Genomic DNA, 16,861 nt, shown 5'->3' on the forward strand with positions numbered 1-16,861 from the left:
GAAGGAGCGGTTTGGTGGTCTTCCTCATCATTTGGACTCGGTGTTGTCTTTGAGCCGTCTGACCACGAGCGGTGGAAAATCTGGAATTCGCTGCCAGTTACAGAATTACAGAAACGAGCTGGTTGTGCTCTGCAAAACGGAAACTCCATAATACTCTGTTCTTATCCCGGCATGCTGGGTATGCACAGTTGTTCACACACACACACACACGCGCGCACACACACACACACACACACACACTGGCCCTTATTAGGACACTGATTCTGATACACAGTGACCCAAAACAGATATTTGTGTCCACATGTTGGCCAACAGAAACACGCTGCTCTGACTCCCCTCTGTGTCGTGACTCAGTGAAGCCAACATGTCCGCCTGTTTGTGTTTCTCTGACCTTCGTCGATACTCGAGGATCAGACTCACTTTTAACGTCCAGCCCAGTTCAGTTTTTCACTCTTTACACGCAGGAGTGATGATGATGCTTTAATGCAACTGAGAGGCTGACAGGCTGTGTGTGTGTGTGTGTGTGTGTGTGTGTGTGTGTGTTGTGTTTGTGTAGCGATTGTGTCACAAGAGGCCGATAAAGGAGAGCAATGGACGAGAAAGCGCCTGACCTTCACTTCCACCGTAAATCTGACCGCACATCAATCAGGCAGCCAATTATATTTCCATTTTTAACAAAGTAACAGCAGATTTCCCAAACGTGTCGTCATGACTCAGAACGGAACAAAACACAAGGCACAAGTTCAAACAATAACAAAAATAATGTCCTGATCTAATCCTTTACTGCTGACAGAGACAGAAACGTTTTCTACTGAGCCACAACAAAAGACGTGAAGAAAAGAACAAGAGAAGAGAGAAAGGAGATAAATGAGGTGAAGCAAAGGAGTGTGAGAATAGAAAAATGAAAAAACGAGAAAAAGAAGGTGAAGAAAATGAACGATAGAATAAAAAAACTGATGAAAGAGGTGAAGGAAAAGAACAAGAGAATAGAAAAACAGAAAAAAGGCGAAGAAGATGAATGAGAATAGGAAAATATGAAAAAAAAGGTGAAGATCAGATCTCACACACACCCACACACACACACACACACTCTTTATATGAAGGCGAAACATTGAATAGATCTAATCACAAGAGGAAGTGGTTCAAACTAAATCATCCTAACTCAAATGCAAAAAAAATAAATAAAAATACATTAAACTAAAATAACAAAGTTCTATAAATGTGATGCAGCAGTTCAGTTGTATGTAAAGTCATCATACAGATATAAACAGCTGCTGCATTTGATTGAACACATGGCAGAGCAAAGTGTACACACACACTTCATGCCTTTATTTAACACCATGGGAAAAAGAAGAAACTGCGCACGCACACACACACACACACACACACACACACACACACACACACACACACACACACACACACACACACACACACACACAGATGGATAAAGAGGGAGATGTGTACAGTAAACACACGGGCACAAACACCCTTAAATTGCTTACATAATGCTGCTGTTTATATGTTTTTGCTGATAAATGTGCTATGTGTTTATTTGATGGGGGGGGCTCTTCCTCACTGGCTGGACCCTGGGAAGATAACCAGCATCCCCCCCGCCCCCCCCACACACATCCCTGTGGAAAATTTGTGTTGGGGTGGTTAGGGGTCAAAGGTGAGAAGGGTCAGGGTTTGCGAGCCCTGCTTCCTCTCTGAGAGCGATCTGGACTTCATAACAAGAGTCCAGACTCAGAACATAATCATAACTGCTGGAGGAAGAGGAGGAAGAGGAGGGTGAGGGGGGGAAGGGGGGGCCCTTGAGAGAGGTGAGAAGAGGCAACCAAACGAGGGGGCCCCCGCATCCACATCCCACCAGGGGACTCAGAAAGAGCTACAGTATGTGCATCCTTCTTTTAACGACTTATGAGAAGAGATCCTAGCCTTTTCCCAGTTTTCCCAGCCGCTCCCGCCCGCCTCGCTCCATGCGTTCCATGTGGATTTGTTCATCGTGCTGCTGGACGACGATTCGAGGACACACAACATTTCTTTTTATCAGAATCCTTGGCAACACTTGTTAGCAAAGCAGCACAGCCAGGCAGCCAGTGAGTTCTTTAACCCCTCACAGTGACGCTCCGATGCCTCAGAGCCCCCACACATGGAGGGAAGATGGAGCGCACACACACACACACACACACACACACACACACACACACACACACACAGACAGCAGGCACACGAGTCCCCAGGGTGGTCCTGCAGGTCGCCCTCCTGCAGGGTTTATGAGGTCCGGGGAGCTGCCAGTCCCCGGCGGAGCAGTAAAGAAGCTGTAAAGATGTTAGAGGGTCGTCTGGGCAACAAGAAGTAAGCAGAAACATGTGGCACCAACATCGCCCCCTGCTGCATTCCCAGGGTTACTGCGCTGGGCTAATATGTGTCCGTAGAGATTTTAAGCATCTAAATTTAAACTCTTACGTTGAGTTCCTGCTCCCCTTGGGTCGGAGCGTCGCTGCCTTGTTGTTCTGAGCTTCAGGACGCAGAGAGGAAACGCCTCACACACATTCTGCCTCGCTGATAAATACTGGAAACCAGCGTCAGTGCTTCTTTCCAGCTAACAGTGAAAGTACTGCTGCCCGGTTTCCTCTGAACGAAGCTGAAGCTGATTTACAGTAAATGTTTGTTTATCTGCTGTGATGGAACAAAACAGAGAGCTTCCTTTTGTTTCCTTACACAACGACATACTGAGTGCATTATCCTGACCCTTGACCTTTGTACACACACATGCTAAACAGCTTTCTGTGTTATGTTCCATCTGTTCTTGTTCAGGTTGTTATGCGGCTACAGAACCCGTGACCTTTGACCTGGACGCAGCTTTCCTGACATCTGTCTCTGCGCTTTGCTCCATAAAGTGTTGAAGTCGTCCAAACTGTCAGGACCAGCTGACTGAAGGTGGCAGACAGGAAGTACAACTGCATTCTTACCTTTCAGTGCTTCATGTGTGTGTGTAAGTGTGTGTAAGCGTGTGTGTGTGTTGTCTTAAGTATGTAGGACATAAGAAGCAACACGTCTTCATGAAAATATAGATTTTATTCATGATACTTCAACACTTTTAGACACTTTGTAACAAAATGGTCCACTTGTCCATTCTGTGTTCATTCTGATTGATGACTTACGAGCAAAATCACAATAAATAACCCAGAGCCTTCATGGCCAAACGAATGTCAGCGACACAAACAGGAAGTAGAGTCCACAGCGCTGCCGTCTGTGACTTACACACTGGTGCTGGTAAACAGTTGTGGGTGTTTTGTGTTGATTTGAGCACAAAGTGACTCAGACTGTGTTCTGCACTCAGACCATTAATGAGTAATGTGGCTTTGAGATGAAACCAGAGTGGAGTGGCTGATCCTGTGTGTGTGGGTAGTGTGTGTAGTGTGTGTGTGTGTGTGCCGGTAAAGAGGCGTATTTACACGGCGAGACGTCCAGATGATGGAGGAGGCGGCAGCGTGGGCCGGACGTCTCCTTCTCCGTGTCCTGAGGTCTCTCAGCTGCGTGTGCTGTACAGGTCTGCATCCTCGGGGCTGGACTGGCCGAAGTCCACCAGCGAGGGGTCGGCTTGAAAACCAGAGCCCCCTGGAGGACGGGAGAGGAAGCTCAGTCACAAACACTCAGCAGGTTCTACATGATCAACATAATAAACAAGCCGTGGAGTCCAGACGCTGGTACCTGAGCTGGTTCCTGAGGACGGAGCTTCTGGAGGAGGTGAAGGTGAAGGTGTGTGTGTGGGGGTGGGAGGCTCCTCAGCAGCAGCTGGGCTGTCAGCTGACTCCTCAGCAGGAGGTCCAGACTCCTCCGACGTCTCTGAAGAGGAGGAGAGGAAACATCAGTCTCAGTCTGAGGAACAGGAGTTCATGTGTGTAAGAAATATAAAGAGTGTGTGTGTGTGTGTGAAGCAAACTGAAAATAAAAGCTAAAGGTTTAAAGTGGTTTGCACTTCATTCATTCATTTTTGTAACGGTAAATTATTCAACTGGATGTGCAGCCTTTACCTGTGGGGTTTTGGTGTGTGGAGGTCGTAGGTTCCTCCTCTGCAGCAGTGGGCGGGGCCTCAGCAGGCGGAGCCTCAGCAGGCGCTGGAGCCTCAGCAGGCGGCACCTCAGCGGGCAGGGCCTCAGCGGGCGCTGGAGCCTCAGCGGGCGCTGGAGCCTCAGCGGGCGCTGGAGCCTCAGCGGGCGCTGGAGCCTCAGCGGGCACTGGGGCCTCAGCGGGCACTGGGGCCTCAGCGGGCGCTGGAGCCTCAGCGGGCGCTGGAGCCTCAGCGGGCGCTGGAGCCTCAGCGGGCGCTGGAGCCTCAGCGGGCACTGGGGCCTCAGCGGGCACTGGGGCCTCAGCGGGCGGCGCCTCAGCGGGCGGCGCCTCAGCGGGCGGCGCCTCAGCGGGCGGCGCCTCAGCGGGCGGCGCCTCAGCGGGCGGGACCTCAGCGGGCGGGGCCTCAGCGGGCAGGGCCTCAGCGGGCGGGGCCTCAGCGGGCGGGGCCTCGGCAGGTGCTGGAGCCTCAGCGGGCGGGGCCTTGGCAGGCGGGGCCTTGGCAGGCGGAGCCTCGGCAGGCGGAGCCTCGGCAGGCGGAGCCTCGGCAGGCGGAGCCTCGGCAGGCGGAGCCTCGGCAGGCGGAGCCTCAGACTCTGTTACCTCTGTAAATGCATCAGTGTGTTTGTTCAGTCAAATAAGCAGAAGAATAACGCGTGACACAATTACATCAATGAAGACACAGGAGTTACCTGTGGTGTGTGTGTGTGTGTGTGTGTTTGTGTGTGTGTGAGAGAGAGTTACCTGTGGGGGGTGTGTGTGTGTGAGAGAGATTTACCTGTGGGGGGTGTGTGTGTGTGTGTGTGACCACCAACAGGAAGTGACTCACTGACTCACTCACATCAATAATGAGGTTTCATATCTTGGACACTTTGATTGTTGGCGTGTAGAATAAACCTTTATACATTTCATAAGAAACGATAAGGAGGATAAGAGAGCTGGTACCTGCTGCTGCTGCTGCTGGGTCTGAGGGTTCTGGAGCAGCTGGGTCCTCAGAGGGACGAGCTGGTTCTGCCACCTCCGGCTCCAGGCTGGACTCGGCCTTGTCTGGTCCGGTTACAGCGGAGACGACTGGGGGCTCCTCAGAGGGAGGGCCGGGTTCAGCTGGCACAGAATTCACTGCAGTGTCTGGATGAGAGGAAACACAGCAGACGGGGGTGTGTGTGTGAGAGTGTGTGTGTGTGTGTGTGTGTGTGTGTGAGACAATGAGAAAGAGACGAGGATAGGAGATGACAGAGGGATCGATATCTGTAATACCTTTGGTGGTCTCTGGGGGGTCCTGGTGGGATGAGATCTCTGCGTGCGTTCTGGATGAAGGCTCTGTTGTGACGGGTTCATCAGGAGCCGGATCAGACTCAGCTGGTCCCCCCTCAGAGGGCTGAGCGGGGGCGCTGGGCTCTGCAGGCTCTGGATTTGGCACCGACGCTGCCTAACAGAGAGAGAATCAAGTTAAATGTCTTGGACGTGATGAGTCACTGCTGAGTCACGCTCGGCTGTGACAGACGGGTAAAGTTTGATCTGACCTACAGAGAGAGGAGAGGAGAAGAAGAAGAAGAGGAGCTCTCAGTCCTTTAAGGTTTCAGCTTTAATGTGGGAGATTTAGTTTGCTGACTGGAGAGGGAAAGAAAAGTGGAATTGCTCAGATTTGTGTTTTACATTTGAGCGCTCATCCAACGACTCAGAGTCACAGAGAGCGACCGAGACACAAGAGTCAATACAAGGAACGATCCACTCAGGAGAGAAGGGGAAGAAAACCTGGGAGATGAAACAAGACGAGTCTGAGCCTGAGTGAGAGGAGAGACGCTGAGGGGACTGAGCCTGAGCCACACACACACACACACACACACACACACACACACACACACACACACACACACACACACACACACACACACACACACACACACACACACACACACACACACACACACACACACACACACACACACACACAGCTTTGACTCGTCTTCTAGGAGCTGATGAGTTCTGCTGCCGTTTGACTTTTATCTCTTCCAAATTAAAGGCGTTTCTCATTTACAGCTACGCAGATCGATGCTTTATGAGCCTGGCAGAGTGGAGCGAGTCCTCTGAGAGTCACAGAGTCACAGACCGTTCACCTGGGCGGCAGGTGAGGCGGCGAGCTCTTTGGCAGCGTGTTCCTTGGCTTTGGAGGTGAAGAGAGACGAGGCGGCGGCGCTGCTCCACTGCCCGGCGGCGTAAACCTTGGAGCCCGTCACCTTGGGAACACACAGGACAACCGTTCAGTTTCACCCCCAAAGTAATGAGGATGGAGTCACGACTGAAGCGTGTGGAGAAAGAAGCTCAGTCACCTTCAGCACAGCCACGGCCTGAGCAGGGTAACACACCGACACGCCCGTCGTCATCAGGCCCAGAGGAAGAGCCACCCTCTTCAGACGAGAGCCTGGGGACAAGACAGCACAGATCAGACCCTGACCTCTGACCCCTCATACATATGGCACGGAAAGCCAAACCCCAAAGAGTGAGAGAGAGAGAGTGTGAGTGTGAGTGTGTGTGTGTGTGTGTGTGTGTGTGACTGGGACCTCACCTCTCCGTGCCAGGAACATGCCCAGCAGGCCGGCCATGGTGATAGTTCCCAGTCGGGGCAGGAACCCCGGCGGAGGATCCTTCAGGTAATAGAAGACATCTGCACAACAGGAAGACAACATGGAGGCAAATGTTCCATCACCATGGTTACATGAACTCAAATGAGATTAAGGCCACTGAGCTGTCAGACAGTTATACGCCTGAATGAACCTGAGTGTGTTACTCTATAGATGTGTGTGTGTGTGTGGACGTGAAGAGCATCAATCGGCCTGAGGTCATTTAAGGTCAACTTTACCTGACTGATGCTGAACCCAGGAAATATCTTTGGAGATATAATAACATGGACAGAAGCACACAGTGTCTCATGTTCTTACTCTCTGTGCTTCATAAAGACACACACACACCTCCAGCTGTGTGGGGATGTGTGTGTGTGTGTCCTGAGGTACGTACTGTCCACTCACCCTCTCCTGCATGGAACACGTTAACGCTCCCTCGCTTCACAGAGACGCAGGCACCCTGCAGGGAGAGACAGGCAACCACAACAACAGGCTGTCAAAAGCTCGTCTGTCAGGGAGGAAACAGATGCCTGTGACGTCTGCGCCACGCGGGGTTTTTCCATCTTTAACATTATCAAACTGTCACATCTCCACGCAGCTGCAAACACCGACGCTCGCTCTCTGTGCAAACCTCCGCCCACACAGAGGATCGGTGCATGCGACCACAGACAGAGGGAAGAGCAATCAGGGCAGGATGACAGCAGAAACTCATTTAGACTCACATACCTCCATCTGTCAACGCTTTCTCCTCTTTGTGCTCAAAGATTGGGTGTATAAGCAAATAATAAAGGCCTCATTCTTAGATATGAAGAAGAAGAAGAAGCTGCTGCTGTACCTGCACCGTGTTGACTGCAGGCGTTAGCGTCTCCCTCACAGCAGCCAGCCCGCTCTCAATAACACCGGGCCTCTCTGGGACAAACTCAGCCTGAGCCGAGGGCAGTGGGGTGTAGATGTTCAGCTGTGGACGCACACACACATACACACACATGAGCAGTGAATCCCAGAACATCATACTAACAAACCTCTGTATTTCTGCCGCAGTCATACATTTTCTCGCCCCGTCAGCCCGTCAGCCGGCTCTTGGCTCACTCGGTACACACGGATGGAGGCGAGCCCCAGCACCGTCGGGACGGCCACCAACACCACCTACAACACAACAGCACAGCTCAGGAGAACGCTCATTTAGGACAACATGACAGGTGTATGAGGAAGAAGAAGTTATAGTTTTCTTTGGATACTATGTTTCCTTAAAACTTCATGTACAGTAAATCTCAGCAACTTCGTGTTAAAAACAGACAATATTGTTATTGTAATTAAATATGAGTTTAACTAAACTAATCACTTCCATAGCGCCATCAAAGTGAACTAAATATGTCCAGGATGTTGCCACTAACAACAAAATAAAAGAAATGTCTGTGATTCACTAAGAATGGAAATTTCTTGCTTGAAGGGGAATTTTGTTTTGCATAAACCTCTGATGTTCCAAGAATGTGGAGAGAAAACAGAACAGAGCTGCAGCACATTTACACCAAAGAGACCAAAGAGTTTACGAACTGTCGCATGTGTGTGAAACGTTTAAACTATTAGAGGAGATCTTCATCATGTCTCACTGCTCAGGATTCTATAACAAAAACATCACAAATAAACATGGAGCCAACAGAAGTCACAGTTTATCTACACTCTACAGAGCTTCATACGTTATTAACTTTAAATGTAGGATTCAGCAATATGGTTTTAGTATTTATTGAACATGTTTCTCTTTAGTGGAGCTTAACGCGGCCCGGTGTGAAGCTGCGGACCGAACCGAACACAAACATCTGTGAGTCAGTACAGCGCTCAGTGTCCAGTTAGCCGAAGCTAGCAGCGGCCGAACGGAACACGGTGTCCAAACGGGTGAAACCAGCGTCCCGGGTCATTAAACTCTCGGTTAAAGAGTCCGGGCAGGTCTCGTCTCCTCTACGTGTTCACACAGAGGAAACGGAGTCATGGAAGTTGGACCCGGGAGCGAAAGTAACGGAGCCGCTGTTAGCATCGCCTCAGTCAAACAGGCTAATGCACGCAGCGTGCACGCGCTACGGGACCGGCCGGGACGTGACACGCGCCCTGCGTTTGCGTTTACAACTTCCGGCACCGCTTAGAAGCCACGCAGAGGTTTCGCGTTTTAATAACATTGCGTGTCTGGATGCGAAAACTTTAGGAAAAGTCGAACATTCACCTTGGCCGCCATGACAGCGCGTCCCCTCCTTCTTTCTTCTTCTTCGGCCGGCGCTACGCAGCTTCACGGAAAACTCACGGTCAGCTACTGCCACCTAGTGGACTAAAGCGGTACTTGACCGTTGGGTGTCGTGACGATGTTCACAAATACAAATATATGCGTGTAAATCAACTAGTAAACAAACGATCAGGCATTTTTGGAGCCACATGGAAGGACTATTAAGTTTAGTCTAGTTTATTACAGCAAAGGTTCTGGTTCTCTTTTCCCTGAATGAGGCTGCATGGCCCTGAGCGAACACAGGCTGAGGAAAACATGCCATCTCGCTTATTCTCTTGACATGAAGATGTTGTACATGAAGTACACACATTCTGTTATTGTTACCTGACTTTAGTGGATATTCCTTCTCTCCAGACGATCTCTGGAGTTTTGCATCACGGCGTGCTGACAGTGAAGGTGACCTCTTCTTCTTTTTCTTCTGCATGATGCAAATAGTTTGTATTTTGAAGGGCAATGGGGCTTGAATTTTCATGTGAGATGTTCTCTCTCCACTGTGTTCTCAAAGTGGCGTTTGTGGCAACTGTGATATCACTCATGATGTCATTAATAACTGTGACATCATTCATTATCTGCGGTCCGTTCACTATGATATGACAAAGAAAAATAATAATAATAAAAAATAATCAACTCTGGTCGTCTGGTTCTGGTCTAACATCTGTAAACACAATGGACCCAAGGAATCGTACACATAAACAAAACGTGGCTCATAGTGCAGAGGATTCAGTTTATTGAAGTCAAAGTTTAACAACTTATGTTTACAATCTGTATTTTTTGTAATATATATTCATATATATGAAACCAAAAAAGGCTACTTTAGGAAGAATAAATGTAATTTTCTTTCCTTTTTTAATATCATCTTTAGTCAGTTTAATGTACAGAATAACAGTAAGCTAATATTATCCTTGAAAAAGAGCAATATGTTCCTTTTTTAATGTCGCAGTGCAACTTACATCTTACACACCTGTGCAATGTACCATGAGGTGTACACCCCTGAAAGAACACACAGTGGAATCTCCCTTTTCGGCCTGTTTCTGCAGGTCTACACACACAAAGATCTGGGAGGGATAACACAGTCTGCGCCTACAAATCATAACTCACACTCCTTAATCTACAGTATGTCACCTGTTGGTTAAAAGAAGACCAACACCGGAGATGAAAAACGGAGAAAGGTCCGCAGACTAACACTGTATTGTAACTCTTCTACAGTTGTGTGTGTGTGTGAGTGTGTGTATGTGTGTGTGTGTGTGTGTGTGTGTAGGAATACCATTTAAAGTCAGTCCGTCGTTGCCAGAGTGAGGGTTGGGAGGCACAGGGAAAGTGCTTGCATCATTTAGTTTCTTTGTGGTGCTCTCAAATTAACCATTCAAAAACATGAGCTGTATCTGCGGGGGTGTTTGATCTCAGGACAATGTGGCAGGATGGGAAACCTGAAGCGACACTCAAAGGACCACAGTAAAGAATACCTATGGAGATAACAGATAAAGCACAGAGAGTGCTGGATGCAGCAGCTGCTACTCATGTCTCTGAGTGTTGAACACTGGGGGGCGCTGTTGAGTCCTTGGCCTGATATTGCAGATGAGATGATTCATCTGAGTTTGGAGACATTACAGACCGTGTGACGTAGAAGTCCGTGTTGACCTTACGCTCGGCGTGGACGCTAAAATACGCTTTCAGTTCATGAGTAACTCTACTGTTACCGTCACAAATCCAAGTGTGAAGCCTTTTGAGTATGTGTCAGTGTAAACTTAAACCAATAGAACCCTAAACCCTAAAGGAGGGTCTGCATTCAATCAAGTACTGAGCGGCGAAAACGCCTCCCTCAGCGTTGTACAGTGTGTGTCTTCAAACACCATCTCGCGGATAAAAAGAGGATCATCTCGAATAAAACTCTGAACACACAGAAATAATAAGGACTCATCCTTTAACAGTACGTTTGCATGTTTCATGCGCTACAATTCTAATTATCTTGCAACCGTGAGAGGAGGAAGAGAACAAAAGAGCGTGAATGATCCACAATATTACCCTGTCCAATCAGAGCGTCCCAGGCCTTTTTCTCATGCAACACATCATCACCAGGAGAACATCTATGGATCAGCCGTGACGTAAAACCAGTAAAACGGTCAATCGAGTGGATGGCGGCTGTGGAACTGCTTAACACCCTGCGTCTACAGAGTGAAGAGGGGGGGGGGGACACTGCAAAACCTTGGCATAGAATACATCATACTTTACATTATATCTATGACACAAAACGTAAATAGATTTATATATTCTATGTTTAAATATATTTGTAGACTGTACACAAATCTTTAGAAAATGAGACGGCAAATGCTTTTACCTGATATTTTGAACAGCAATGGTAGAGGCCGATGAGACATAGACCCTGTGATGCAGCCAATGAGATATAGAGATATAGAAAGTGCATTCTTTGTAGTGAGTGACTCCTTTGAAACGACTCTCTAGCTCTTGCATTCGCTGTTTACGAAAAAGGAAAGAAAATGAAAAGAAAATATGGTTTTGCACCCGCGCATATATAAGTACAGACTCTCCGTCTTCCCTCCGCTACCTCTAGAAGCATATCACAGTGGTAGTGGAACGCAAACATTTACATCAGTATACACAGCAGTATACACATATACACAAGTCGTTAAAGACCAGAGAGAGAGAGAGAGAGAGAGAAGGAGAAATTAAATAAGAGAAGAGAAGGAGGAGATGGAGAGGGACACAGAGGGGGGGAGAGAGAGAGAGAAAGAGAGAGAGAGAGAGAGAGAGAGAGAGTGCAGACTGCATGGTGGAACCTGTCAGAGGAGCCTCCTTCTGCAGAAACAATGGTGAGTTTTCAACAGTTCACAGTTTGACTTGAAGCGACTAGTGTGCGTCTAGCCAGCGCAGTGGTTTCTCAAAGCTCTGCCACGGCGGATTGATGCATCCGCTCGTTCCCCACCACCCCACAGCTCCATATATATATATATATGTTTATGTATATATAGATGAACCAGCATTGATGCTACCGTTCACAGTCTTACACCATACAGACACACAGTCACTCCCCCCTGTACTCCCCCCTCCCCTCCCCCCTCCCCGCCCTGCCCCGCCCCCCCTTACACCTTGTCCTGTAAAAATGGTCCTGGAGTAACAGTGAGGTCCCTATAAATCAAGATATATGCAGTGAGAGAAGAAGATTGGAGAGAGAGAGGGGGAGAACTGGTGGCTCTGGGTGCAAAGTTCATCAGTACAAAAAGTACAGTGCTGTGGTGAAAAGGATTCTCCTCTGTATTGCTGCTACATTGCTCCCCCCTGCCCCCCCTGAAATCAACCGGAAATAGCAAAACCAAGAGAATACAAAGGAAACAAAAAACGTGTTAAAAAGTCTCTAATTTTTTTTTTTTTTCCATTTTGCCCGACAAGCGTGTGGAGTTTATGCTGAGTTCCATAGACAAAGGAAGATTAATGCTTTCCGTTCAGGCATGCAGTAGGCACCCTGGGGGGTCCTCAGGATTATCAAAAGTCCGTACACGCATGACTCTCCACTGTTTCCGCTTTGATATTTACACATCATACAATGTGTGTGTCTGTGTGTGTGTGTGTGTGTGTGTGTTTGTGTGTTTCATGTGAGTGCGTGCTCAAAGCCGTGACCAGGAACGAGGATTTGGCTTATGTTGAAAGTGTGTGTGTGAGAGTAATGTGTGTGTGTGTGTGTTTGAGTGTGTGTGAGTGTTTGAGTGTCTGTGCACGTTCAGTCTTTGCTCCTCTTCCCGCTCTCACACGTGCGTCTCGATGAAGGAGTGTGTGTGAGTCATGAGCGGTGCGGCCAGCGGGGACAGGTCGTCCTGGCCGTTGGTGCCCGGGCTGAGCTGGCAGATGTCTGTGTAGAGCTCGCCGTGCCACTGCTTCCACTCTCTGAAGGTCTGGGAGCACAGGCCAGGGTCCTCCAGGAGCGCACAGATCACTGCCAGCTCCGACTCTTTGGCCTGCAGCAGGAAACAGAACGCAACAACAACATCAGGACATGTACCTAGAGATATACAGCTTCTGATCTTCTGGTCATCTTAACTAAACTTTCTTTACGGTACCTTCAATGTGCTGCGGAGGGCTCGGACCCGGTGCAGCCGGTCATTGAGGAGGGGGTCCCTGGCCCTCTGGGTGAAGCAGCGCCGCAGTTCCTGCCGGTTGGAGGGCCGAGGGTCTCCCATGGCCGTCACGTTGGCCTGCTCCAGGGTCCGGTACAGCTGCTCCAGCCCGTCCAGAGGCTCCGGCTCGCGGCCCTCCGACACTCGCCGCTCCCTCCCCTCTGACACCCTCCTCTCCCTGCTGTCCAGTCTCAGCTCCCGCAGGTCTGAGAACAAACAAGAGATAGATCCTATTTATTCTTACTAATGGACTGGGAAGGATTATTAGGAATGTTCTCAAAAAATTAAAAAATCTTTAGAATCCTTATCCAATTAATGTGGGAGGCACCCTCGCTCAACTGAGTGAATACACCTGAATTAGCTTTGAGGAGTTGCCTTTTCCCCTACATACTGTATGTATCCATTGCTCCTCTTTCCTTACCCTCCTCACCCTCGTGCATGTCTCCAGCTTGCCCTTCGGCCTCCTCGTCCTCGCTCCTCTCCTCCATGTGAGTCGTGGTCTGTAGAAGCTTTCCCGGCACCGGGTCCCTGTTCCTGGGCAGACTCTGGCTGCGCTGCTTGTGGGACCGCCGGTGTGTGTGGCTGTGCGTGTACGGGCCTCGGTCCAGGGGGAAGGGCCCGTCCCGCTCCCTGTCCCTCTCGGCGGCGTGGTGTCTCCGTACAGGCAGAGTGGCCTGCCTGCGTCTCTCTGGGGACAGTCCTTGTCTGTACAGGCCTCCGTACAGCCCCATCTCGCCCGCCATGCTCCCCATCAAGCCGCCGTACTCGCTCTCCGTCGGCCCCGTTTGGAGGAAGTGCAACCCCGCGCTGGTCAAGGGCGTCTCAATGAGGTCTTGCCAGGAGCGGCGTTCGCGATGGGAAGAGCGGCAGCCTGAGGAGTGGGTGCTGGTGCTGCCCGTCCCCGTGCCCATGCCCATGCCGTCCCCACGCTGGTCCTCAGCGGAGGAGTGGGAGTGCGTGGACTCGCTGGAGAAATGTCTCCCGTGCTTGGGCTCCGGGAAGGGACTCGAAGAGTTAACCTGGGGAGGGAGAGGGGAGGTGGAAGAGAGCATCTGTGGAGGGATAGGGGAGGTGGAGGCACTCATGGGTGGAGGGAGCGGCGATGGAGTGCAGCGCATGAGGCTGACGGAGCTGACGGAGCGGGGCAGCTGGTCGTAACTGTGGAGGAGGTTGGACTGTAGGGGGGCAGAGGTGAGGAGGGGGGAGGCGAGGGGGGGATGTTTGGGATGCACAGGAGCGAGCGGGAGCAGACGCACAACGAGAGAAAGTGACAGGCAGGCGAGAGTGAGAGAGCAAAGAGAGGAGGAAGAAGAGGAGCACACGGAGGACGAGAGGACAGAAGGAGACAGACGGAGAGGGAGCGTAAGCAAATAAAGCAGTGAGATGGCAGATGAGTAACCATGGTGACTCTAGGAATGTTGACATGACTCAGCTGGGAAATCATGGAGGCAGAAGCAGCGGGCCTCAGTGTGCTGTAGTGTGTGTCATAGCTGGGCTGGGGATGGATAGCTACAAGTAGTAAAGCTATTTATCCAACTACTTTATTCAGAAGCTACTTCCAAAACAAAGTAGCTTCTCCAGTAACTAACAACCTTCTCCACAAGTAGCCGTGTGAGGGTGATTGATGTTCTACCAGTTGCTGAACTTTACTCCGAGCGCACATTAAACTCTTACAAAAATACCACAACCTGCTCCCCTGAACATATCCCAGCATGCATCACTCTCTCTCCTCTCGGTCACCTTGTTCAGCCTTTAGAGAGATGCAGCCGACACAAACACATTCATCACCGTGCCACACTCTTCCTCCCCTCGGTACTGGGATTGTGCAAAGACTATTTTTCATAATGACGCACCAATCCAATGATTTGTAACCAAACTCCTGCTCCTGTTTTGTTTTGTTGTAACCTTATTAACTCATTTAGTTTATAAATTAAAACAGGCACTCTTTGATATTAGACAATAACTAATGGAATAAACTACTGACAGAAATACACAAGCATTTAACGTCCACATTTTTCTTGTTACACACAGATGGGTGCAGAGATTGGAATTTGTCTCCACCTAGAGGTCATGATGTGAACCGGGCCTGGCACCGGTCTGAGCCCCAGAGTCTCACACACACACACCCATGTTTTATTAATGACAGCAGCTTCAGTCTGTGCTGCTCTGCTAACTGAGGGGCTTTTAGCAATGAAATGTTCTATCAGAATGAAACACTGCAAAGGAAATGCTGAGTGTGAGTGTGTATGTGAGTGTGTGTGAGTGTGTGTGTGTGTGTGTGTACTCACTGATGGTGTGCGGTGGTAAGTGTCACACATGGATGAAGGCCCTTCCTGTTTGAGCGTCATCGATCCGTCGACTTCGTCTTGATCGCTCTCGCTCCAGTAGTCTGATGTAAACACACAGACAGGAATGTTAAAGAAAAGGAACAGATGAAGAGGTCGGGTTGATCGTCTGTACGAGTCGACGACGCCTCACCTTCATCGGGGCGGGGCACCTTGTCGTCCGGTGTGTAGCCGATAGCAGCCAGCCCCAGCCGGTTCATCCACCTAGACAAAGAGAGGAGAGGTGAGGAAACGTGGAACCAGAGGGGAGAGAGACAGAGAGAGAGAGAGAGAGAGAGAGAGAGAGAGAAGTGACGAGGAGTAAGAGGAAGAACGTGTGAGATGGATCAGAGAGGATCATCACATCCCTGATGACGAGAGGAAGATAATTAGAGAGATGGATGAATTGAAAGAGACTTGACAATCTTCCTGTCTGTGCAAGCGAGTCTCAGATTGTCCTGATTGTGCCTTCTAACACACACACACACACACACACACACACACACACACACACACACAGCCTCCTTTCAATTTTCCCATCTTTCTCACTGTTTCCACTGCAGGTTCCAGCTCGTCTTGCGTCTCTCTGAGGACGTATCTCATAATTTGCGGTCAATTCTAAGAATAGTGAGCGACGTCTGAACAACAGGAAACGCATCAGGAGGCAACTAGGAGTCTTTATCTCACTTCCTTAAGGGTGCTCCTAAACCCCCAAAACCAAAGTCTCTCCAGAAAGTGTCCAGTAGCGTGTTTGGGGTCATTTGGAGTTAATTGGGTCAAGCTTCAAGGTCTTTGTGAAGGTTGAAGTATTAATCCTGTATGCAGCCACGATATCAGCTTATAATTACAGTCCTGGCATAATCTTTGTATACAAATTTACCCTTCACTTAAAATGAGAGCCTGTGTTTTCCTCAGCCTTTCCCTGTCTGTCAGCAGAATACAGGAGCCAGGTGACGTGTAGTCGATACCAGAACCTCCTCTGATTGAGCACTTGTCAATATTCTTCTCAGTATTTAATTATGGAGTCATATTTTTGACAACTTACGACACCAATGTTATGATGAAATTTAGGATGCTTTGACATGAACTCATAAAGAGCCAGAAGAAGAAGATAGCTAATGAGTTTACATGATAAATCTTCCTCCATGTCTGAATGTGCTGCATGGGTTAAAGCTCCAACACACATGAAATGAAACCAAATGTTCTGCTACCTGAAATGTATTTGAACTGCATTGAGAATGACTGATTAATACCTCAAAACATACAAAAGCTAATATTATTCCCTATTCTCTCTTTTCACTCTCAGCATATCCTCATCAGCTCTCGGCTCAGAAATTCACTCTCAGATACGCTGGGCTGCATTCTGTCTGCTCTTAAAGGAGGAAAGACTCAGAGGTGAGAGCGCATAAAGCAGCCACGTTGTTATGGAAAGGACACACA

General features: G+C 49.2%; 2 protein-coding genes across 2 annotated transcripts in view; both read right to left on the bottom strand.

Annotated features, from left to right (window-relative positions):
* Nucleotides 1-3,066: 3,066 nt before the first annotated feature.
* Nucleotides 3,067-8,990, bottom strand: apool (apolipoprotein O-like). The gene is made up of 12 exons (XM_076143364.1): nt 8,914-8,990; nt 7,746-7,844; nt 7,534-7,656; nt 7,104-7,158; nt 6,644-6,742; nt 6,408-6,499; nt 6,195-6,314; nt 5,335-5,506; nt 5,023-5,205; nt 4,041-4,682; nt 3,718-3,852; nt 3,067-3,624 (listed from the first exon to the last, which is right to left on the bottom strand). Exons 1-12 carry the CDS (start codon nt 8,923-8,925, stop codon nt 3,536-3,538), a joined length of 1,821 nt encoding a protein of 606 aa, XP_075999479.1. The 5' UTR covers nt 8,926-8,990; the 3' UTR covers nt 3,067-3,535.
* Nucleotides 8,991-12,323: 3,333 nt separating this feature from the next.
* LOC142992854 (connector enhancer of kinase suppressor of ras 2) overlaps nt 12,324-16,861 on the bottom strand; it is a 39,856-nt gene continuing 35,318 nt past the window's right edge. The window contains exons 20-24 of the mRNA XM_076143377.1: nt 15,576-15,646; nt 15,386-15,486; nt 13,519-14,272; nt 13,041-13,303; nt 12,324-12,938 (exon numbers count right to left, since the gene is read on the bottom strand). Of these exons, the coding sequence (XP_075999492.1) occupies nt 12,729-12,938; nt 13,041-13,303; nt 13,519-14,272; nt 15,386-15,486; nt 15,576-15,646 (1,399 nt within the window). The 3' untranslated portion in view covers nt 12,324-12,728. The remainder of the gene's footprint in view (nt 12,939-13,040; nt 13,304-13,518; nt 14,273-15,385; nt 15,487-15,575; nt 15,647-16,861) is intronic.

Source organism: Genypterus blacodes, unplaced genomic scaffold (assembly GCF_046128005.1).
Source record: "Genypterus blacodes isolate CSIRO-AG114 ecotype Tasmania unplaced genomic scaffold, CSIRO-AGI_Gbla_v1 ptg000024l_1, whole genome shotgun sequence".
Taxonomy (NCBI): domain Eukaryota; kingdom Metazoa; phylum Chordata; class Actinopteri; order Ophidiiformes; family Ophidiidae; genus Genypterus; species Genypterus blacodes.